Consider the following 26,881-nt stretch of genomic DNA (forward strand, 5'->3'; position numbering starts at 1 on the left):
CTGGGCATGTATCAAATAAAACGTTTACAATGTTTTAAACTCAAATACTACACTATGATAAAGAGTCTGGCATGTTTCATATGCATATCTGTTAAGTCTTCCATAGGATAAAAATATGACTTGGAGAACATCAAAAAAACTGTTTCTAAATGTATACTTAATGCCTCAGAAGATAATGCTTATTATTCCCACAGAAGGATGATCTTACATCACCTCACCTCACTCTAGGCTGATAGCATAGAACAGAAGAAGTGAGAGGAAACCAAGATCATATTAAAACTAAAAATGTGAATCCCAGCTTTTCCCACGCAGTAGCTTTACTTGCACATTGCACACTTCGTTGAAGTGTGCCTATCTAGAGACACACTTCTCCACCGTTTTCTCTCTTAGATTCCAAAATACAACGACGTGTGACCATGGTCCTTAAAAATGGAGTCACAACCCAATAATAGTTTGCATAACTTTTATCCAAAGAACTCAAAACGCTTTACTAATGTGAGCTCATTCATCATACCCAGCTGTGACGGAGGATGGACGGATCTGCTGAAGTAGGGCAATAAGTACTTAGTCAGCAATGTTGTGCTGAGACTTTGAAAGCCAAAAGTAAGGCTGGAGAGCCAACACCCAGAAGCAGCAAAAGAAGTAACCAAAAAGGAATCTTGCTACTCTATTCAGCACCAAGTAAGATATTATCAAAATACTAAGTCTAATATCTGGTTCACGTTTGTAACTTCTGTTAAGAACTTGTAGGAAGAGCAAAGAGGCGTAGACACTTTATGTTTGAAAAATGGAAAAGAAATATAAATACAGATCACTTATTAAAGTTTGATATTTAGCTTAGTGATGTGAAATATTATTCAATTAGAGATGGCTCCCAAACTAGACTCAGTGCCACAATTTATTGAATGTTTATTCAATAAAAATTATGTATCAGGGAATATGCTAAGATTGAGGATACAAATAAAAATGTAAAACGATCTTCTATAAGTTTTCAGTAAAACAGGAATCTCTTAGTCCTGTAGTTTCTGTGCATCTTTGATCTAAATGCTGCAAATAAATCACAAAGAAACATTAGAGATGGAGAGAAAATAAAAGAATATAAAAATATATATAAAAGAAGAAAATAGTCTTAAAGGGACAGGCATAATTTAAGTATGCCTTCACTGAAATATACATATATACCCAATGATAGCATTCAGGGTATATCATCACTGTGCTCATCAGAATGCTCGGAGATGCTCTGTCCACCACATTGTCTTCAGTATTCTTTGATTAATTTGCTATTAACAATCTTTCATTTAAAAATTCTTATTTAGCCATTATTTCAATGGTCACATCCTAGGCCTCATTATCACCAATAACTTAACCAACTCTAAAACTTCCATTCAGATCACCATTTTTTGTATTTCCAGCTCACGTTATTGTATTGCTCTCACCTTGACAATTCTTCTGTCTTGTAAGGACACCCAGTTCATTAATTCCACCTCACGTTCACTGTTCACCACCTTTCCACATGAATTCTTGACCTGTCTCTAAGATAACCAACTTACAAGTACATTGCGGTCTACATATGTCCATCAGTTCTGTCTTCTGTACATCATTTTGAGCTTAGCTGTTATAAGTCTTTCAACCTTTCTTTGTTCTAACAATACTGGCATTCTTTTGTTCCTGAAACTCACCATCTATGTTCCCACTTCAGAAACTTTGCTCTTGCGATTTCTTATACTTTTCCTTCAGGTACCAAATGGCTAGTTGTCTCTTTTTACCAAGGTCTGTGCTCAACTGTTCTTTTGTCATCCTGCTTTACTACTTTTTTTCATGGTGTCTACTGCTACTTGAAATTATTTCATGCATTTGTTTATTTTTTGACTATTGGGTGTCTTTAACGTCCATGAATGCTAAAGTTTTATCTTATTTGCTACTGTATGACAAATACTTAGAATTCTGCCTAGAACATTGAAGATTCTCCATATTTAGTTGTTGAAAGAAAAATGAAAGAAATGAAGGACAGAAATGAAGGAAAGCAGTATCATTGGTCTCCTTTATGAAGTCAATGAACTCTTAGGGATATGTGGGGCTTAGCATGAAATAAAGGCTTTAGAATATTTCCAAGAAGACTAGAGATAAAAATAGAGGTGAAATAACACTCTCTTATACCATTTTGGATACAATTGCCTTGTAAATCCCTTTCACTCCATTCTAATAGTAATCTAGAACTGTTTTATCCAACATGGTAGGCATTAACCATATGTAGCTATTTATATTTAATCTAAATTAATTATAATAAAATATTTAATAAAATTAAATATTTAATCTCTCAGTCACATTTGCGCCAGATGCTCAATGGCTGCATATGGCTACTGGCTTCCTTGTTGAACAGTGAGTAGAGAAAGTTTCCTTCACCACAGAAAGTTCTCCTAGGCAACATTCTCTAGATTCTATTATTTTAAATTTTAGAACTATATTATATGGTACCTAATATAGCAAGATTAATTTAAAATTAGATAGATAGTAATTTAAATATTAATTGACACCACATTTCTCAGAAATAAATAATGCCTTCTCTTTCATTTAGTTTAGCTTATAATTTACCATTATTTACATCGATTTCCTACCTTGAGATAAAAACAATGAGTTTAATGCAGTATAATATCCACACGAAAGGGATGCTGCTTAATTGCTTTTCTTATTTTTAGGGTGGACAGAAAGCAGAAGGTATAGAGATAAAGAGTAGAGACAAAGGAAAACATATTCATCCATCCATCGATCTGTCCATTTATTGTACAAGTTCTTATTGAATGTGTTATATAGTTCAATCACTGTGCTTTGGTACCTTATGTTTAAATTGAAAGAAATCATAGTGTCGAGGCTCATAAAATTCATAATTTGAGAGACTGCCATATAAAATAATAATGAAAGCAATTCAATAATAGGTAAAGGATAAAGTGTTATGAAAGCAGAAAGAAAAAAATCATTTGCCGGGGAGACAGAAAAAAATATTTGAGTGGCGTCTTAAAAAATACAAGAAGCAATGTGTTAGACTGAAGAATGGAGAGGGATTTTTTTAACCAAAGGGATCATCTTTGCAAAGGCAACCTTTGCTTGCTTAAGAACTAGCAGTCTTGGGGGTCAGTTTAAGGGTATCTGGGGAGAAAGATAGGAATTATGATTAGGAAGATAGGTTGTGCCAGATTGTACAGAGTTTTGGAGATTATGTTAAAGGATCTGGATATTAATATTCTTTTTTTTAAAAGTTTTATTTATAATTTTAGCTTTTATTTAATTTTTTTTAATGTTTTAATTTTATATTTGAGAGGGAGAGAGAGAGAGAGCACCAACAGGGGAGGGGCAGAGAGACAGAGACAGAATCTGAAGCAGGCTCCAGGCTCTGAGCCATCAGCAGAGCCTGATGTGGGGCTTGAACTTATGAACTGTGAGATCACGACCTGAGCTGAAGTTGGACGTTTAATCCACTGAGCCACCCAGGCACCCCGATATTAATCTTCTTTATAAGAGGGCGAGGGTCACAATTCAGATGACCTTTCTGGAAAGAATAGCCACAGAATGAATAAAAGCAGAAAGAGCATGGTTCAGGAAGCCCCATCTCCTGGGAATCCTGTGGAAGAGAAATGGAACAGGAAATTGGGGAGCCCATTGGTTCCTCTCCAATCACAAATACAGACTTACTCTAAGGAGAAAACTTAAAGAAAACATCAATCTGGAAGATAGGTTTTTTCTTAGACCATCCTTATTGGTGATGTATACCCTTTTCCTCCAGGTATTTTTGCCAGAAAGCCCTGATTTTTTCTTTCTGAGATATGCATTTAAACACAGAAAAACCAAACAAATAAACAAAAGAATCTTCCATCTATTCTTTATCACCAGAAATTCATTTAATAGCATATAAAGTTTATCAATGCAAAAGTTATCATTTGAGTAACACAAGTAAAATGTGCATTCCAAAGACTATTGTTAATCAAAATTTTAGCAATTTATGTTTTCAAAAGAAAAAAGAATAAATATATTTTAAAAATATTTATGTATTTGTTTTATTTATTTATTTATTCATTCATTCATTCATTTAGACAGTGTGAGCAGGGAAGGGGTAGAGAGAGAGGGAGACAGAATCCCAAAAAGGTTCCATCTGTCAGCACAGAGCCCAATTCAGGGCTCAATCTCCCAAACTGTGAGATCATGACCTGAGTCAAAACCAGTAGTCAGTCACTTAACTGGCTGAGCCACACAGGTACCCCGATAAAATAATATTTTTTAAATATTCAAAATGATTTTATATTCTAAGAAAGTGACTCATAACCTGCTAGATTTGTTTCAGCTTGCAGTAAAACCCCATATTTTCACTGAAATCATTTTCCCCAGGTTTTTGCTAAGCAAAGCTGTGGTTATACATTATCTGGTATAGGACAGACTCCCAGGTGGGCTAAGATCTGTAAAAACATATGTCAGATCTGTCTTATCACTATCAAAACAATTATTTCATTAGCTACTGTAAGGAGAGAACAAATGAGAAAGGAAATACTATAAAACAAAAAAAATTACAGGGTGCTTTAACATTTTTCTTTGCTGTGGCCTTCTCCTCATAAATATAATGTAAGAAGCTACGCATGTTTTGAATTTGCTACCTTCAGATTCTTCACACTCTCTAGAAAATCCGTGTCAGCTTCTAGAAATGTATAATGCACTAGAAGTGGAATCAACTGTAAACTACAGATTGGCAGATACTTCAGTTTTCTTAAAAATAATGAATAGTCACCATGACAGGGATTGCCTATGGTTTTTCAAAGCTCTGGCTCTAAATTTAAAAATGCCAGATGATCCTTATCAGGCCAAATGCATTTTGAGCATAAAAGTCCTAAACATAAACATTACCTATATAAAGTACCTGGCAGTCTCCTCCAAATATTAGACATGATTAACCAGCACTTAATATTAAACTATTTATAATGGCAACAATCATGGGAATTACTTTCCTGCTGGCAAGTTTGTTTCATATGACTAACCATCAGAAGAACTTATGAGACAGATATTTTGAAAGAAAAAAGAAGTTAGGAAACTGAATTAGAACACTTTGGTGTGGAAATAGAAACTGCTAAGAGGTGAGTAAATAGAGATACCAAAGATAATGAAATACGTTATATTTGAAAAAGACAACTTTCTTTCGAATCATAAACTACTGAATAAAAGATACATTATTTGAAATTTTAATGAGGCACATTAATGACATTTTACCTTACTCTGTGGATAATGTATTAATTCTATGATTAATAGGAGAGTCAGGTAGAACATAGGAACAGATTTCAAAGGTATTTAACAAATGCATATATAAAAGGGCTATGGATGCCTTTGAAGAGAAGCTAAAGCTTAGCTAATGTTTAAAGTTTACATCCCAGAGGACAACCATCATGCTTTCTCATAGGAGGGAGTGAGGTACAGTGGACAAAACATAGGCTTTAAGTTCAGATTTATAGCAGAGTTTGAAACTAGCTCTGTTGCTTTTCAGGTACTGGTCTCGGCCAGGTTGTTTAACATCTCTGAGGCTTATTTTCTTCATACTAAAAGAAGAATTATAAAATTTCCCTGAGAGGAAGAATCGAGAAGGAGTCCAAGAACTCACCCTCACTCCTTAGCACCCCAAACTCATTTCCTCACCATCCACCTGGCCTGAGCCATGAGGACTGGTCTCAGGTGCTTTATCCTCATTCAGCATCACTCCCAATGGGAAGCCCGGAACTCCCACATAATCAATCCTACATGCCCGGACCTAACACCCAAGTGGCTGTATGGGCAGGGAGGTATTCCTTATACTTCTTCTTAGCCTTAATTTTCCTAGAAGCGTTAATCGCCATGTGGTGATGTAGTTTAATATTTCAGTAATTTAGGTTTCTTGACTTAACATTTATTTCTAAAATTTTAGTACCCCATAGAATAAAAACTACATGACTGTGGGGAATTTGGTCTAGTTTGCTTCCTGCTGAATCCTCAGGGAGTTCGTGGTGCCTAATACATGGTAGGCACTTACTCTGTGTTCATTCTCCTGCACTCTCTACTTGGGACCTCTGTTGGTGAAAACACTGGAGGAGGTGGTGCATATGCTGACCTAAAATTCATTCCCCAACCTTCACACACACACACACACACACACACACACACACACTGGGGAAAAAGATCCTAAAATTTCCATGGGTTAAAAAACAAAACTAAACTAATTTGGTCTAGAAATACAGTTCCATGTTACTGTAGAAATAAATCAAGTTAGGCACAGAATACAAAACTCCGAGTTTGATCTTTCTTTGAATAAGCCACCCAGGCCGCCCCTCATCTATTCATTTTAAAATTTCGTATCAGATACTTAAAGAGGTATAAATTATAAACCTTAACGTGTGAAATTTGTTATTATTAGATTTTAACTGCCTTTCACTACCTTTTTTGGAGTTTCACTTGCACACATATCACTGTATACGTAAACAAATTGAAAGCAATGCAGACCTATTTTTTCCCATAAACGATCCATCAAAGGATTGTGCTCTCAGTACCTTGAGGCCCACTAATAGTCACTTTGGGTCCCCATAAATATAAATGGGGCTATAAGAATATAAATGTGGCTATAAGCATGAAACTCAAACAAAATATTATTTTACAGAATTTCTTATTGAAGTGAGTTGGGTTGAATAAGTACATATTAGCCTCTTATAGGAATAAACTATAGGGAAAATATTTGTGTTGAAATGTGGGATGACTTCATTGGTAATTTTATAAGCCTAAGTTTAGAACTAAGTTTAGAACTCATCATTTATGTCTTAAGAAGCTAGGAGAACAGAAAAAAATATCCTATATAGCGAATTGCATTTTAATTTTTATAACTGTCTAGTAATTGTAGAACATTTCATTCTTTTTAAAAATAAATTTCTTTTTGATCTCATGGTCGTGAGTTCGAGCCCCGCGTTGGGCTCTGTGCTGACCGCTCAGAGCCTGGAGCCTGTTTCAGATTCTGTGTCTCCCTCTTTCTCTGACCTTCCCCCGTTCATGCTCTGTCTCTCTCTGTCTCAAAAATAAATAAACGTTAAAAAAATTTTTTAAAATAAATTTCTTTTAATCCTATCATCTTTCTTATATATCACTTATTATCAATACAATTTGTTATTTCACATATCTGATATTCTGTAATTCTCTTATTCACATATGTTTGTTTTAACTCCACCATTCCATCTCTAAATGTTTCCATTTAAAAATTTTAACAAGGGCACCTGGTGGCTCGGTTGAGAGTCCAGCTTCAGCTCAGGTCATGATCTTATGGGTCGTGAGTTCAAGCCCCACATCAGCTCTATACTGACAGCTCTGAGCCTGAAGCCTGCTTTGAGTTCCGTGTCTCTCTTTGTTCCTCCCCCACTCACAGTCTGTGTCTCTCTCTCTCAAAAATGAATAAACATTAAAAAAAATAAAAAATTTTAACATCAGGGGCGCCTGGGTGGCTCAGTCGGTTAAGTGTCAGACTTTGGCTCAGGTCATGATCTCATGGCTCCTGAGTTAGAGCCCTGCATCTCACTCTGTGCTGACAGCTGGGAGCCTGGAGCCTGCTTCGGATTCTGTGTCTCCTTCTCTCTCTGCTCCTCCTCAACTTGTGCTCAGTCTCTCTGTCTCTCAAAAATAAACATTAGACATGTTTTTTAACAACAGTGTAAATAAAAGACAACTCATGAACTATGCAATAACTTCAGAGTGAAAGTGCAATCTATTTAGAAATAAGCAAAAATAGTGGTGCCTGGATGGCTCAGTCAGAAGAGCATGTGGCACTTCATCTCAGGGTCATGAGTTCAAGTCCCTCGTGGGGTAAAGACATTAATTTAAAAAAAATAAATAAATAAATAAAAATATTAAAAAAGAAAGAATAATAAATCTTTATCTAAAGAATTCAATGAAATTTGACTAAAGCAGTATAGTCAGATTTATATGTACTTAAATTGCAGTCATCACAAGGAAGAATGGTTGAAAATAAATACACTAATATTTTTCACTCAAGAAACTAAAAGGCAAAAACTAAAAACTAGGTGCCTGGGTGGCTTAGCTGGTTAACTGACCAACTCTTGATTTTGGCTCAGGTCATGATCTCATGGTTTGTGACTTTGAGCCCTGCATTGGGCTCTACGCTGTTAGCTCTTAGGTGCTTGGGATTCTCTCTCTCCCTCTCTCTCTGCCCCTACACCACTCACACACACACAGTCTTTCTCTCTCAAAAATAAATTAATATTAAAAAATCTAAAACCTAAAGAAAATGAAAGGTTTCATAAAGAAAAACATCCAGAAATTGGTTCAAAGAAAAACCTCTTTCTTTGAAGGCACCATGAGAAAAAGAACAAATATTAATGCAAGTGATTCCGGAAAAAAAGTGACAAAATAAAAAAGAACTGTGTTATGGAAAAGATGTATATTATAGAATTAGAGGAGATTAAACAAACATGAGAGGGTTTTCAGTTTTAGTTCTGACATGTTTAGATGTTCTTATTCCCTTTGAATGGAATAAAATAAAATAAAATAAAATAAAATAAAAACAAAATAAATGGAGAGATAGTCCATACATTTAGACAAGAAGATATAAACTTAAAGTGTCAAGATGTCAGTTCTTCCCAGTTTGATCTATAGATTCAATTCAATCCAATCATAATCCTAGCAAGTTATTTTATGGATTATTGATAAATTGAGTCCAAGTTTATATGGAGATGCAAAAGACCCAGAATAGGCAACATAATATGGAAGAAGAACAAAGTTGGAGGACTGACTTACTTCAAGACTTACTATAAAGCTACAGGAATCAAGATGGTGTGGCATTGGTGTAAGAATAGACAGATCAGTGAAACAAAACAGAGAGCCCAGAACTGACATCTTTAGATATAGCCAAATAATCTTTGGTAAAGAAGGAAGAGAAATACAATGGAGAAAAGATGGTGTCTTCAACAAATGGTGCTGGGACAACCAGACATGCACACACACACACACACACACACACACACACACAATAAAGGCACAGCCTTTATAGCATTCACAAAAATTAACTCAAAATATATCATAGACCTAAATGTAAAACACAAACTATAAAACTCCTAGATGATAACATAGGAGAAATCTAGATAACCCTGGGCATGCTGATGCCTTTCTTAGATACAATACCAAAGACACAATCTATAAAAGAAATAATTGATAACTTAGACTTCATTAAAATTAAAAACCTTTGTTCTGCAAAGAAAATGTGAACAGAATAAGAAGACAAGCCACAGACTGGAAGAAAATATTTGCAAAATACACATTTGATAAAAACCTTTTATCTAAAAATATACAAAAGTCTTAAAACTCAACAGGAAAAAAAAAAAAAACAACTTGAATAAAAATGGACCAAAGATCTTAACAGATACCTCAATTAAGAATATATACACATGAGGCAGCTCTTTCTGCCCCTGGGTCCTGTCCCCATGCTTTAATAAAATCACCTTAAGAAAAAAAAGAATATACACACTGGATAAATAAGCATATGAAAGGATGTTCCACATAATACGTCATCAGGTAAATGTAAATTAAAACAATAAGGTATCACTATAGACATATTAGAATGGCTAAAATCCAGAACATTGACAACACAAAATAAATACTGGTGAGCATTTTGAGCTACAATAACTCTCATTCATTGCTGGTGGGAATGCAAAATAGTATAGCCACTTTGAAAGACAGTTTGGCAGATACTTAAAAAACTAAAAATACTCTCACCATTTAATCTAGTAATCACACTCCTTAGTATTTACCCAAAGGAGTTGAAAACATGTCCACAAAAAACTTGGATGTTTATAGCAGCTTTATTCATAATTGCCAAAACTTGGAAACAACTAAGATGTTTTTCCGGAGGTGAATGGATAAATACACTGTGATACATTCAGATAATGGAATATTATTCAGCACTAGAAAGAAACAAGCTGTCAAGCAATAAAAAGACATGGGCAATCTTTAAATGCATATTACTAACTGAATGAAGACTATCTAAAAGGCTACATATGGTATTATTACAACATATGATATGTCTGAAAAGGCAAAACCATGGAGGCAATAAAAAGTTCAGTGATTGTTGGGCAGATGGAGAAGAGATAAATTGGGAAAGCACAGAGGACTTTCAGGGCAGTGAAAATACTTTGTATATATTACACTGATGTATATATGTCATATACATTTGTCTAAAATCATCAAATATACCATTCCAAGAATGAATCCTAAGGTAAATCATGGACTTGAGGTGATTATGCTGTATCAGTGTAGGTTCACTCATGGTGCCATTCTGGTGAGTGATGTTACAATGTGGAGGCTGAGCATGTGTGGGGGCACGGAGTTAAGTACATGGAAAACCTCTGTACTTTCCTTCCAATTGTGTGGTAACCCTAAAGCCGTTCTAAAAACCACAGTTTTTAAAAAATTAAATGATTGTACAGAAATAACTCATTGCATATATGATCAAATGAGCTTTAACAAGGGTGACAAGATTATTTAAAAGTAAAGGACAGGGGTGGCTGGGTGGCTCAGTCGGTTAAGCGCCTGATTTCAACTCAGGTCATGATCTCGCGGTTTGTGAGTTCGAGCCCTGTGTCAGGCTCTGTGCTGACAGCTCAGAGCCTGGAGCTTGCTTCGTATTCTGTGTTTCCTCCTCTCTCTGCCCTTCCCATGCTCATGCTCTGTCTCTCTCTGTCTCTCAACAATAAATAAACGTTAAAAAAATTTTAAAAAAAAGTAAAAGACAGTCTTTTAAATAAGTGGTTCTGGGAAAACTAGATATCCATCTGCAAAGAATACAGTTAAACCAATACCTAACACTACAGATAAATATTAACTAAAAATGGACCAAAGATCTAAATGTAAGACCTAAAACTATATAAAACTCTTAGAAGAAAACATGAAGGAAGCTCCACAACATTGGATTTGGCAATTATTTTGTGGATAGACATCAAAGACACAGGTAAGTAAAGAAAACACAGATAATTAGGCTTCATGAAAATTAAAAAAAATTGTACATCAAAATACAGTATCAACAGAATAAAAAGGCTCATAAAATATTTTCAGATCATGTATGCGATGAGAGATTAACATCCAAAATATATAGAAAACTCCTAAAAATCAACACCAAATAACCTGATTCAAAAATAGGGAAAGAATCTGAATAGATATTTCTCCAAAGAAAATATACAAATGACTAACAAACATGAACATATGCTCAACATCACTAATCATAAGGGAAATGCAAATCAAAACAATAATACGATACCAAGTCACACATTAGGAAGATTACTAGCAAAAAACAAAAAAACACACAAGGTTGAAAACATGGAAAAATTAGAAGACTTGTGTGCTGTTGGTGAGAATGTACAATGGTACCGTCACCATGGAAAACAGTATGAGGATTCCTCAAAAAAAAAAAAATGGAATTACCATATGATCCAGCAATTTTACTTGTGAGTATATACTTAAAGGAATTGCAAATGGGGTCTCAAAGAGATATTTATACATCCATGTTCATAGCAGCACTCCACAGTAGCTATAAATGTGAGTCACCAAGTTGTTAGCTAATGAATGAATATGTAAGATGTGCTACAGACATACAATAAAGCATTATTCAGCCTTAAAAAGAAAGAAAATTCTGACGTATGCTACAACATAGATGAACCTGGAAGACACCATGCTAAGTGAAATAAGCCAGTCACAAAAAGATAAAGGCTATATGATTCTACTTATATGAGATACTTAGAGTAATGAAAAAAAAAATCACAGAGACGGAAAGTAGGATAGTGATTGCCAAGGACTGGAAGGAAAGGGGAAATGGAGATTTATTGTTTAATAGATGTAGAGTTGCGATTTTACAAGATGAAACGTTCTAGAGATGGATGGTGGTACTGGCAGAACATGTGAGTGTGTTTAATACCACTAAAGCATACACTTAAAAAGAGTTAAGATGGCAGGTTTTATGTGTGTGTATTTTGTCACAATAAAAAAAATATATAAAAAAGTATAGGGCGATAGAAAGATAGATAATATTAATACCAATCAACAGAAAGCTAGAGTAGCTGTATTCATTTTGGACAAAGCAGATTTCAGGACAAGAAAAAAATACCAGGAATAAAATAGGGCACTACACAATCGTAAAGGGGTCAATTCTCCAAGTAGATATAACAATGCTAAACATGTATGCACTCAACAACAGAATGTCAAAATACATGAGGAAAAACCTGATGGTCCTGCAAAGAGAAATAAGAAAATTCTTTATTAAAATTGTAGACTTCAACACCCCTCTTTTATTAATTAGTAGATCAAGCAGGCTAAAAATTAGCAAGGACATAGTTGGTTTGACCTGAAGGATCAATTAATGTGATCCAATTGACATGTATAGAATGCTCCATCTAATATAACTAGTATACATTCTCCTCAAGCTCATGAAACATCCATCAAGATACACAGCCATAATATACAACTTAGCAAACATAAAATAATGGAAACCATACAAAGTAAATTTCCAGGTCACAATGGAATCAAACTAGAAATTGACAATGAAAAAATATCTTGAAAATACCCAAATATTTAAATAGTATATAAGTAAGGAAGAAGTCTCAAAAGAAATCAAACAGACATTTTGAGCTACAGAAAAATAAAATTTGACATCAAATTTGTGGGAGGCAGGAAAAACAATATTTAGAGAAGAATTTATAGCATATAGCATTAAATACATGGAAGAGAGATATATATCAGCAATTTAAGCTTCCATTTTAACAACTATAGAAAGGAGCAATTTAAGTCTAAAGCTAGAAGAATATGGAAATAATAAAAAATTAGAGTAGAAATCAATAAAACTGAAAACAAAACAATGGAGAACATCAATGAAAGCAAAATCTAGTTCTTATAAAGATTTTCAATTTTTTTTTCTAGGAAAGTTAATGAGAGACAGAGAGGGAAAGAGGGAGACAGGGAGAAAGAACACAAATTATCAACATCAAAAAAGAAAGTGATAATCACTACTGATCCTGGAGTAATTAAAAAGGGGTAATAAAAGAATACAACAAACAACTTTATGTCTATAATTTGAAAATTTAGATGAAATGGAGCAATTCCTGGAAAGTATAAACTAAATTCACACAATGAGAAATACATAGATGAATAACCTTATATCTATCAAGGAAATTGAATCAGTAATTAATAACCTGCAAAATATGAATCACAGATGTTTTCACTAATGAATTCTGCCAAATATAAAAGGAAGCAACAATATCAATTCTCCACAATTTTTTCCAGAAAACAGGAGCAGAAAGAACACTTTTTATTTCATTCTATGAAGTGAAAATTATTTTTTTAATGTTTATTTATTTTTGAGAGAGAGAGAGAGCACGTGAGCTGGGGAGGGGGAGAGAGAGACAGAGAGAGAGAGAGAGAGAGAGAGAGAGGAGATCCAAAGCGGGCTCTGTGCTGACAGTGGAGAGCCTGATGCGGGGCTCAAACTCAGGAACCGTGAGATCATGACATGAGTTGGAGTCTGATGTTTAACTAACTCTGCCACCCAGGCACTCCTGAAGTGAGAATTATTTTCATAGGAAACGAAATGAAACCAAACCAAAAAACTACATTACAGGAAAGAATAAGTACAGAGTTATATCTCTCATGAACGTAAACAGAAAAATTGTGATCAAAATATTAGAAAATTGAATCCAACCATTTTTACACATTTTAATACATTTTTATACATTGAAAATTATTTCAGGTATGCAAGGCTGGCTCAACATTCAAAATCAAATTCAATCAATGTAACCTACCACATATATATATATATGTATATATATATATATATATATGTATATATATGTGTATATATGTGTGTGTAAAAGAAATAACTCTTGGGGATCCTGGGTGGCTCAGTCACTACAGCATGCAACTCTTGATCTCGGTTGTGAGTTTGAGACTCACTCTGGGCATAGAGATTACTTAAATAATAAAAATACAAAAATATATGTAAAAAAAAACTCTCACAGAAGTGGTAATGGGAAAAGTTCCTCAATGTGATAAGAAATATCTACAAAAATTCAAAATCATTTTTAATAGTGAGAAATTATATGCTTTACTCCAAAATCAAGGGGAAAAAATTCTCTACAAGGACTAAGATCAGGGCAAGGATGTTCTCTCTCACTGCTCCAATTCAACATATTACTAGAAGTCCTTGCCAGTTAAATAAGAAAAGGTAATAAAAGGTATATGGATTAGAAATAAAGAAATATAACTGTTTCTGTTTGTAGATGACAAGATTATCTATGAAGAAAATCCCAAAGAATTGACCCAAATCCTTAACTGATAAGTGAGTATAGAAGACCACTGAATGAAAGGTTAATATATAAAACTAAATTTCCTGTATTACAGAAATTAACAATTGGAATTCAAAATTAAAAAACCCACAATTTTACATATTGTAGGATTCCAATTATATGACATTTGGACAAGAAAAAAAACAGTGAGATAGTAAACAGATCAGTGGTTGCCATAGGTTAGGGAGCAGGAGAATTGAATAGGTGACACACACAATTTTTTTTTTTAGGTGGTAAAACTAATCTGTATGATATCATAATGGTGAATAGAGGACAGTAAGCATTTGTCCAAACCTATAAAACTTTATAGCACAAAAAGTAAATCATATGTGGTATGCAAATTAAAAAAATAATTGAGGAAGTCAGAAGTTCTCAGAGTAGAATGCAGAATGTAGCAAAAGAATATAAATGGATTACAAATATCGAAACAATCTCACTGAGGGGATTGGGGAATAAGATACTGACCTAAGCATCTTTGCAAATGAGTGGAGAGGCAAAAAGAGCTTAACATTAGATTTATACTCCAGTTGATAAAGTTATTTCCTATGGATGTACAGATTAACAATTCTGAAACCACTATACAGGTATACTACAACTGAACAATTAAGTTAATATATAGTGGAAACCAGATTTCTTACTTTTTTCTTAAATATTTATTTATTTTTGAAAGAGAGAGAGAGCATGAGTGAGCAGGGGAGGGGCAGAGAGAGAGAGAAGGAGACAGAAGACCCAAAGCAGGCTCTACACTGACAACAGAGAGCCCGATGTGAGGCTTGAACTCATGAACTGTGAGATGATGATCTGAGCTGAAATCAGATGCTTAACCAATTAAACCACCCAGATGCCCCAGATTTCTTACTTTTGAGTGAAATATTATAGATAAACAGGAAAAGAAGGTCAAAAACAATCCATGTGGTAATGGATTAGAGTTGGAAATATCAGTATGAGCTCATATTTAGCTTAACATGGGTACAGATGGATACACGTAGAAATATTTATTATAGATATGTGTATATACACGTTAGTATATGAATATATAACTCTTTGCCTTGTCATCTGAGAGGGTCTAGAAGTAATGATAGCCCAGTAGTAATGAGTACACCTGGTGTCCAGATCTTTGTTTCTAAAACTACTCTCCAATGAACAGAACCAGAGATCCTTGGTGGAATGGCTGAATCTATGACTGGGTAGGAACTATACAAAATGAGCCAGGTGCATTTTACAACACTGGAAAAAAAATCTCAACAAGACAGAGAAAAAAGCCCCAAACTCACAATAACAGGAGTGTTTCAAAGGTACACAGGGGCCAATTGAAAGAGGTCCAAATGGCCAAAGCTGGAACAATTTGAGCAATACAATTAATAACGTAGGATTGGACCCTTGTGCACTGTTGGTGGGAATAAAACCAGGTGCAGCCACTGTGGAAGACAGTATGGAGGTTCCTCAAAAAATTAAAAATAGTAGTACCCTACAATTCAGTAATTGCACTATTGGGGTATTTACCCAAAGAATACAAAAACACTAATTCAAGGGGATATATGCACCCCCATGCTTACTGCAGCATTATTTACAATATCTAAAACATGGAAGCAGCCCAAGTATCCATCAATGGGTGAATGGTTAAAGATGTGGTATATATACAATGGAATATTATTCAGCCATAAAAAGAATGAAATCTTGCCATTTGCAACAAGACGGATGAAGCTGGAGAGTATAATACTAAGCAAAATAAGTCAGTCAGAGAAAGACAAATACCAGATAATTGCACTCATATGTGGAATTTGAGAAACAAATTCTAACAAAGGAAAAGAGAGAGAGTGACACCAAAAAGCAGACTCTTAACCATAGAGAAAAAAATGGTTACCAGAGGGCAGGTGGGTGCAGGGATGAGAGACAATAGGTGAAAGGGATTAAGAGTACACTTATCTGGATCGGCACCGAGTAATATATGGAATTGTGGAATTACTATATAGTACACTGAAACTACTGTAACACCATATGTTAACTATGCAGGAGTTAAAAACAAATGAAAACAAAGTAGTATTGGATTATAAACCAAATTATAAAATATTCATGAGTCCATACTTATATATAAAAAAGGATTTAATAAATAAATAAAAATGTAAGACAGTAAATAAATATCCCACTTAGAGTAATTTCAAATAATTTATGTACATAGTCTGTTCTTAAGAAACTGGAACATTATTTCCCAGTCCTTAGTCATCGGCTATGCTTAGTGACTCTCTTTCAAAGAGGGAAGTATGGAATGAGGGGGGAAAAGAGTAACTTTACAGTGGAGAAGCCTGACAAACACTATCTCTATCCAAGTGATCAAGGTTAACATCAACAGTGATAAGACATATTGATAGTATATACCTTGGATATTATGTGCAGATAATGGCACTTTTTGTGTATAATCTTCCTTCCCCCCAAATTTATCCCAATCTAATCATAAAATCATCAGGCACATCCCAACTGAGGGACATTCTATAAGATACCTTACTAATGTTCCTCAAAATTGTGAAGTTCATCAAAAACAAGGAAAGTCTAAGAAACTTTAAAAACCAAGAGCAAACCAGAGGACATTACAAGTAAATGGGATCCTGAATGAAAAGAAGATATTAGGTTAAAAATTGGAAAATCTGAATGAAGTGTGTGCTTTATTAAGTACTTATTAATAATAATGTATCAATATTGATTCATTAATCGTGACAAATGTATCATAGTAATGGTAAATTTTAATAATAGAAAACTGAGTATGAGATATATGGAATTCTCTGTAATCATTTTGTATTTAAAACTGTTGTATCTAAAATTAAAAATTAAATGTTTATTGAAAATATAAAGGGAACTATGTATACATATATATAATGTGCAAATTATCTGGAATCTTCTGGGGATTTTTTTTTCATGCTGATATTTGGATCTCAACATCACTCAATTCCATCAGAAACCCTAAGGTAAAATTTTGGCCCTGGCATCAGATTTTTTCTTAAGCTTTTCAGTATTATGAACAATTGAATTAGATGAACTAAACGATTACTCATAAAGAAGTAGAAACCTGGAGTACTTGGGGCGCCTGGATGGCGCAGTCGGTTGAGCGTCCGACTTCAGCCAGGTCACGATCTCGCGGTCCGTGAGTTCGAGCCCCGCGTCAGGCTCTGGGCTGATGGCTCGGAGCCTGGAGCCTGTTTCCGATTCTGTGTCTCCCTCTCTCTCTGCCCCTCCCCCGTTCATGCTCTGTCTCTCTCTGTCCCAAAAATAAATAAAAAACGTTGAAAAAAAAAAAATTAAAAAAAAAAAAAAAAAAAAAAAAAGAAACCTGGAGTACTTTAATAACTATAGAAGACAGAGAATCAGACACAAGTGGCTTTATTCGTGAAACCAAAGTAGGCTTCAAGTAACGGTAATGCCTAGGTTGTTTAAACTTCCTTAAAATAGAGAATACATTTTTAAAAAAAATTTTTTTTAACGTTTATTTATTTTTGAGACAGAGAGAGACAGAGCATGAACGGGGAGGGTCAGAGAGAGGGAGACACAGAATCTGAAACAGGCTCCAGGTTCTGAGCTGTCCTCACAGAGCCCGACGCGGGGCTCGAACTCACGGACCTCGAGATCATGACCTGAGCTGAAGTCCGACGCTTAACTGAGCCACCCAGGCGCCCCGAGAATACATTTTTAAGAAAGTTTTCTTATTCTCTCCAAGAAGTAAATAAAACCTGATATCCAAAATCAGCTAGGGGATCACAAAAATAACCACCATAACAATAAATAACAGCCCCAATTTCACCTATAAACAGAGATGCTACAACGTGTTCAAAATAATAAATCAGGACAAACTAGTTTTTATCCCATTAATGATCTTGTGACTCAACACAACGATATTCATTACTATAAACTGACTTTACTAATAGTGTAATCCACTTAAACCCAGGGAGGTAAGTGTCACAGTCTTTGTATAAAACCTTAATCATACTAGCAAATATAACTGTATAGTAATTAAAAGCTCCTCTGAATTGACAAAATGTACGTCAAATGTAAAAATACATTCTTAATGCATAATAAAGCTTCCAGAAAGTCCTTTCTTGATGTTTCTTCTACATATTTATCACACCCCCATTAATTGCCTCAAAATGTTTTCCCTCTCAAACTTTCCCCAAACTTGGCCTGTACATGTATGCTTTTATTTCTTACCCCATCATTTACCCTTTTTTTCTTTATTGGAATATTGATTCTCTGTACTTTCTAAAGTAGAATTTTTTGGTTCTTAGCTTTTCCAAATGTCTTTTTTCCTTTGCACAATCTGCACAAAAGTCTAAGGGGCTGATGAGGCAAAACAGAATCATGACAAAGACAAGTAGGAAGAAAGAGAAGCTGGAAACGTCAAAACTATGGGTGAGAGGGAAAGTCAAGGAAGCTAATTACCTTGAACTGATATATTTTAGTCAGCCACAACAGGTTAATGTATAGGAACCTTATGGTTATTTTGATATATTCCAAAAAAGCATTTAATAAAATTCAAAACTTTTCCTAGTTAATATTTCTTAACTGTTATTGAAGAAACCTTCTTAAACTCAGCATATATTTATTTTTCTATGACAAAATGGAATTCATTGCCTTTTTCTCAACTGTTACTAACCTGACTTAAATGCTTTTTAAATGATTACTGATTTTGTTTTTTTAAGGGACCAGATACACTGGCTAGTCTCTAATAAACAAATAAAAATCTGTCTCCAGTCTAGACTTAGTGAATCAGAATCTCTGATGGGTGGGACCTAAGCATCTTTGGCTTTAAATAGCTCTCTGATGATTCTGATATACACATTGCTTACCATCAAGTATTGGGGGGAAGATAGGCAACTACACTATTAATTTCAGTATGAAGTAGACTGATTCTAGGATTCTGGAAAGCTATGAAAGGTACTATGGAGACACAATGGTGGGAAACATTGCTTCTGACTGAGAAGCCTTCTAAAGATGGCATATTATAAAGTCTGGGAAGGATGAACGCAAAGTAATAAGGATCGTTTATTCAATACCTCACTTATGAGAAGAGAAAGAGCTTCACTTGGATCGCCGCTTACAGGATAAACCTGTGGATGTTTGAAGACAGACTTCTTGTCTTTTTCTAAGAAAAACATTTCAGTTTCCTAGTGTTGGGGAATATTTAAACATTAAATTTGCAACGTCTTGATACTGTAGTACCAGAGGCCTATTATTAATCATTAAGTTTCTAATGTTTCAACAGAATTGGCAGAAGCTAAGAAAAGTGTACATCTTCTTTACCCACTCATCCATTGAACATTTGGGCTCTTTCCATACTGAGGATTTTCCTTTTTTATTGAGATGTAGTTGACACATTATGTTAGTTTCAGGTATACAACTATAGAGAGCAACATGGGGTCAAGCAGTTACTCATGTCAAGCAGTAACTTAGGTCAAGCAGTGACACAAGAACCAAGGGCATTGCAGCTAAGACCAGATAGCACCGAAACCAGCTTGAGCTGACAACACACTCAGAACCGATGCTCAGCAGAAACAGAGGAGGTCTGCAAAGGCCCAAGACTTGTTAAATCCCTTTAAAAAAGGAAGAGTTTGGTAGCAACCTGTAAGACTTTCAAGACACTGACCATTTCATGTGTGACCACATGAAACATGGACGATTTGGAGGCAGTGGCCACCAAAGTCTCGGATCGATTGATCTCCGAACAGAACAGAGAGCCTCCACTGCTTGGACATAATCAGCGGCACATTCTGAGAGCTGACCTGGACAGACCTAGGCTCTATGTCAACTGTGCGTCCACAGACCGATTTCATGTTCGGTTTTGTTATTTCCCTACCCCCTGTTCTATCTGTTTGATGTGTTGCTTGTCTTGTGATTTGCTTTGTGTGACATGTACGAAGCAAGTTAAACAAGTAGTGAAATGTCATTGAGTTTGGAATCGTGAAACTGCTTTATAATTATATTAATCTTGCTTTATGATTGAATAAAGCTGACACTGTAGAAAGACACAACTTGTGTGTGTGCCTTCATAGCGTGCTCATGACAACATAATACTTTGAGATTTGTATATACTGGGGAATGATCACTACAATAAAGCTAGGTAACATCTGCCACCATATATAGTTATAAATTTTTTTTTCTTGTGATAAGAACTTTGAAGATCCACACTCTTAGCAACTTTTAAATATGTAATCCAGTACTATTTTCTGTTGTTACAATAGTGTATATTATATCAGCATATTATTAAAGAAATATTTCAAAGTTTTGCAGAAAGGATAAAATCTTCCATGAGTGATGGTGATAAACTTGTCTCTTTGGGGGAAAAATACAGAATCTTGTCTCATACTATACTCACAAATATAGGCAGGATGGATTAATACTAAAATAAAAATATAATTCAAGTATGTATAATCATAAATACAGTAAATTTTAATCAAATAGTAATAAAATGTTATAAAACCAAACAAAATAGAGGTAAATACGGAAAACTTTTCATAATTTTGCAGAGTACAAAAGCCACTTAAGGAACACAAAATCTCTAATGCTTTAAAGGAAAGGAGAGGCAAGTTCAAATCAAGTCAACAATAATGAAGATCAGAATGACAAAAGGAAATTAGTGATAGTTACAAAAGAAACAACAATCTTGAAGAAAATAGTTAAAGCCTATCAAAAATACATTAAGAACATTTCTGTAAATTGGTTTTAAAAAGGTAAAAAAGGGGCGCCTGGGTGGCTCAGTCAGGCATCCAACTTCGGCTCAGGTCATGATCTCACAGCTCGTGAGTTCGAGCCCTGCGTCGGGCTCTGTGCTGACAGCTCGGAGCCTGGAGCCTGCTTTGGATTCTGTCTCCCTCTCTCTCTGCCCCTCCCCCACTTGTGCTCTGTCTCTCTCTGTCTCTCAAAAATGAGTAAATGTATTTTTTTAAAGGTAAAAAAATATTAGAAAAATATGCAAGGAATAAACAGAAAAAATAAAGTACAAATAATAAATATGAAAAATGCTTCAACCTCAATATTAATGATGAAAATGCACACTTAACAAGAAGGGGATGCCATTTTTACTTAGAGGGCAAAAGTAAAAATGAATTGGTAAGGCATGTAGAAACAGGCTGTCTCATCAAAGAAACAATTTGGTGTTTGTTTTAACTTAAAAATATGCAGTCTTTGATCCAGTTATTCAACTTCTAGGCAAGTTTTATACATGTGCACAAATATAAATATATATCCTATAATAGTAAAACTTGGCAACAATTCAAATATTCAGATTTTTAGAAAGGAAAATTTCTACTTGTGATGGTTAGTTTTATGTGTCAACTTGACTGGCCATGGGGTGCTCAGATTGAGCGTAATTTTTGGATGTGTCTGTGAGGATGTTTCCAAATAAGATTAGTATTTGGATCAGTGGACTCAGTAAAGGAATTTGTCCTCCCCGATGTGAGTGGGTAACATCCAATCCACTGGAGGTGTGAACAGAACAAAAGCAGGAAAGAGGGGGAGTTCAACCCTCTTTTCCTATCTCACTACTTGAGCCAACATCTCATCTCATTTTCTGCCCTCGGACTGGGATGTACATCATCAACTCCTCTGGTTCCCAGCCTTTGGAACCAGATTAAATTATACCATCAGCTTTTCTGGGTCTCCAGCTTGTAAATAGCAGATCATAAGACTGGTCAGTCTCCATATCTGTATAAGCCAGTTCCTCATAATAACTCTCCTTTTGTGTATATATTATCCTATTAGTTCTGTTTCTCTGGAGATCCCTGACTTACACATCATTCAACTAGTATACTTGTAAGTATACAACTAGAAGTACTCTTGCAACTACATTCTGGCTAATCAGATATAGATAAGCAGTGATAGTGACAATTGTGAGCACACCCCTAAATAGAGAAATTGCTCACTCTTCAATTCCCTCTGTGCCGCTCTCCCTCTCCTGCGGGCCATATCAAACATAATGGAGAGGAACCAGGTCCTCTTGTATAAATGAGAAAAACACTCTTGAGGACGGCAGACCAATAAAATTAATGAAATCTGGGTCCCTGAAAACTGTCCTGGGGAGAGCCATCTGACCCTCCTGGGATTTCCGTGTGAGACAAAAATATACTTTCCATCTGGCTGAAGCCACTGATAAAAAGATACTTCAAGTGATCCAGTGGTAAATGTACAGCCACTAAATGTGTGACACTGAAATGTGAAAACATGCCATTATAGACACTTTTATCGGAATTCAAATGCGAATTCATAGTCAAAAGCCACAAATCAGCATTCTGACATCTCCAAAGTTCTGATGAAGAGACATAAGCAAAGCAACTTATACTTCATCTCAGTTGCATTTTTTCCCCACTAACCTCCAAAATAGGAGCCATCTGTCAGCTTCATTTCTTTACTGGATTTTGTGATGACACCAGCAACGCCATGTTGAATGAAATACATCTTTTTACCCACAGCTCCTTCTCGTATGATATAATCTCCAGGTTGAAACACCTCAAATCTCAACTTGCTCAGCATGGCAGTCACAAAATTGGGGTCCGCATTAGCAAATAGTGGCATTGTGGCCACTAGTTTCCGACAGTTGAAGTTGACTATCTCCTAAAGACGGCAAGAGTAAAGAAATATTAAGAGAGATATTAATCATATCAGGGAGATAAGCACACTTAAATTAAAATCTGTATATAGCTCAGTTTTGCAATTTAAATTCAGAACCAAAGATACATAAATTCTAATAATCTGCATATCTCTTCAAAGCCAGAAATCATGGTTTATTTTGGTGTTGGAATTTTATATTCGCAGCACCTAGTATCGTATAGATATATATTAAACATTCAGTAAATGTGAATTAAATATGTACATCTTATCTTTTATACCTTCTCATCCCTTTGCTATACTCTACGTAAAATTAGAACTCAAATGTGGAAGAGTTTCAGTCTCCCTTTGATCTTATTTTATGAAGAAAAGAAGCCACACTATCTCCTATTAGCTATAATATTGCTGCTCCTGTGCTCCGCTGTATTGTTGAGTGATCTAACTTGTACCTACTGACCAGAATTCTGAAACAAAGGCCCAGTTGCCAGACAACAGAATTTTTTTTTCTTAATGTTATTCACATTAAAGTGAGGACAATGGAGTGTGCAGAGAAAGGTTACCCAAGAAGGCTCTAATTTAACTATAACCTATTATTGTAAATTCAATCTGTTTCTGGGATAGATCAGAAAACCACTCTTTTCAAGGCCTCCTGGGTTTCCATTGGAAGTCTTGGAATGGAGGGGCCATATGTTCTTTCTCCTAAGTTGTTTGTTTGTTTTATTTCTGTAACCAAGCAATTCTCAATTAGACGATTTACATATTTGATTTCATTCTGTAGATTCTGGTCCAGATTATACACAGTGCTATCTCCTTAGGCTAACATACAGATATGGGACCAACCATTTTTAATCTTGCAAATTAGATATGTAAAAGGATAAACAATAGGAATCTAAATTTTACCACAATGCCGTTTCTCAAAGCTTTCTTCTCCAATAAACCCCAAGGGAAAAGGGTTAAACCTGAATTTGTGATCTCGTTTAAGAGATGTAGAAACTGAAGGAAACCCTGTTAAAAGATGGGAAAAGGGCAAAAAATATTTGGAGATAGTAGCAAAGGCTGAGATCTGAATTATTTCTTTGGGAAAATATACAAATTTATAGAGTAAGGCTGAGGGAAAAATGTTTCCTCTATCTTCATTTTTTAAAAATATTTATTTATTTTGAGAGCAAGAGAGTGCACGTACTTGAGCAAGAGAGAGCAGGGGAGGGGCAGAAAGAGAGAGGGGGGGGAGAATTGTAAGCAGGCTCCATGCTGTCAATGTAGAACTTGACATGGGGCTCCATCCCAAGAACCATCACATCATGACCTGAGCCAAAATCAAGTGTCAGAAGCTTAACTGACTAAGCTACCCAGGTGCTCTGAAAGTTTCCTCAATCTTGTTTTATAAAATGACCCGACCTTATCTTGGAATAGGTAAAAAAAAAACAAAAAAAAAAACAAAAAAAAACACAACTTCCAGCTGATATAGAGGGCACAAAATTTCAGGTCCATCACAGAAAAAAAAGGTATTTCATCCTTAATCATATCTTTGGAGTTCAGTAGAGCAAAGAAGAGTCTCTAATGGTGAGGCTTCATGGAGGATGGTAAAATATTTAAATGTCAGCTGTAACAAGCAAACAGTAAACATAGCAACAAAAAACAAGAGAAAGATATTACATGCAACACCCAAGCCTAAATAATGCACAGCTGACTCCATGGGTGGCTGTCCATTGACTCGTGGTCAATTTTAACTAGGGCTGAAGTGCTGTGGTGGGGGTGGGACTAAAGCAGGGTTCAGCCCTTACTACGGTAAGTCCTTAGTAAATATGCATGCATGCATGTATGGAAGGTGGAAAGAAGGAGGAAAGGAAGTAAAAAGGAAAGATGGGAGGGAAGGAAAGAAGGAAGATGGAGTTTCCACGTGGAAAAAAGTGCTCACAAAAACGAATTTTGTTCCCATTGGTAAGTACTTACTTAAAACTGTTAGAAATCTTTCTCAAGAAAATCACTTGAGAAACAAGTTTCTTGTGTATAAAAAACCGTGTTTTTTATTATTCAAAGTACTTCTAAACAAAATGTCATGAAGATAAGAGGTGAACCACTCAAGGCACTCAAGCTAACCACATGAGTTGAAGGAAGACAGAGTAGGTCATTAAAAGGACCAGACTGATTGAGGAATTAATGATTCCACATGTAAAATGACAGAAGAATACTGTGTAGGAAAGTGAAAATAAGTCAGGTTGCAGAGAAAATAAGAATTTTCAAATAAAAATAATAAGGCAGAGAATCTTTTTATCTATGTTCTTTGACTTACCCTACACAATTTTTTCTCTTCATTGTTCTCTTATGCTTTATTTTAGAAAATAATTGGAAGTATATATTTTATAAACAATTTAACTGTTCTTCATATGAATAATTCTTTTTCTGTGATGCACTGCATATTAAGGTATACCTATTGTGACTGCCTTGATTATAACACTGTGGGGATAATTTCATATTATTGCTATTGCTTAAAGGAATCCAGTAATTTTCTCTCTCTCCCTGTGGAACTTTTACCTCCAATGTGACTACAATCAGTTTGAAACTGTAAATTCTAACAAGTATTTGATAAGAAAAAAAAAATGTAATTAGACAGAAGGTGATTTGCATTTAAAAGCCCTCTCTCCTCCCATGAAAGTTGCTTGCTTGGAGGGCAGATAGTTTAATGGAAACACTCATGTGAGTCTAGAAGTGAAGCAAAACTTTTAAAAGCTCTTCTCCATCAATCATATTTCTTTATAGCACATTTTTTTAGGGAACATATTTAATTAAGTTATTAATATCTCTCCATATGTAAAACAAGACTTTTAAAGCTCCTCCTCCATCAATCACAGTTCCTTATAAGCACATTGACTTTAAGGAAGACACACGATTAAGTTATTAATATCTCTAATTTCCATCCAGATTCTTTATGGCACTTGTTATAATGAGCTATTTTAGCAACATGTCTGGCCTGAATGAAGAGTATTGACCATATGCTTTAAATTGAGGAAAGCTCCATTCCTAAGAGAATCAGACGTAGCCCTGACCTTAATAAGGCACTCCAAATTACTAAGCTTACTATCAACACTTTAAAAAAATGTAGCTACCTCTTCCCAAAGCATCTTGTAGTAACAAATACAGACGTACTAAAAACCAACCAACCAACCAACCAAACAAATACAAACATCAACCAAAAAAAAAAAAAAAAAAATCCTGCAATGATGAGAGTTACTCATAGGGGCCAAATGAAAGAGCTACCAATGGCTAAAGCTTCAACAATTTGTGTAACAAAGTAAATGATGTAGTACTGAATTAATCCCAAAGTATAAACTAAATAACTATAAGATTATACCTACATAATTAAACAACTGAGTAATTTAAACAGACAAATCTGTTCAAATTCCAAATACACTTTTACCTATTAAATAGAAACATAATACAACAAACAGTGAAGAATCCTGCATTTGATTCTACTTTACCATGTCTGTTTACTTCAGATATCAAAGTCTTTCCTTTTTAGCATTGTTTTGTCTTGCTTTGCTCTCCTATGTCATTAATTATTTCTGTTCATTGTTTAGTCACAGAGGACTAGAATATTTTTTAAAGTATAATATAGACAGAGTAAAGAGCACAGATTTTAAGTGAACACAAATCTTAAGTGAATTTTTCACATGTATAACCACCTGATCCCCATATAGGGGTTATCAGAAAGTTTCCCTTTATTTCCTTTTCCAGTTCACACCAGAGGTCCTAGCTATTCTGATTTCTATCACCATAAAAAGTTTTACCTGCTCGTGAACTTCAGATTAAATGGGATGATATACTCTGTAGTCTTTTGTGTCTTGCTTCTGTGTGATTCATCCATGTTGTTGGGTGGTGATAGTTCTTTCTTTTTATATTTCAGCCTATATTTC

At 34.9% G+C, this 26,881-nt stretch overlaps 1 protein-coding gene across 1 annotated transcript in view; it reads right to left on the reverse strand.

Annotated features, from left to right (window-relative positions):
* HCN1 (hyperpolarization activated cyclic nucleotide gated potassium channel 1) overlaps positions 1-26,881 on the reverse strand; it is a 391,050-nt gene that overhangs the window by 29,455 nt on the left and 334,714 nt on the right. Inside the window, exon 6 of the mRNA XM_019464315.2 lies at positions 22,733-22,973. Coding sequence (XP_019319860.2) covers positions 22,733-22,973 — 241 coding nt within the window. The remainder of the gene's footprint in view (positions 1-22,732; positions 22,974-26,881) is intronic.

Source organism: Panthera pardus, unplaced genomic scaffold, assembly GCF_024362965.1.
Source record: "Panthera pardus isolate Hobbes unplaced genomic scaffold, ASM2436296v1 HiC_scaffold_2, whole genome shotgun sequence".
Taxonomy (NCBI): Eukaryota; Metazoa; Chordata; class Mammalia; order Carnivora; family Felidae; genus Panthera; species Panthera pardus.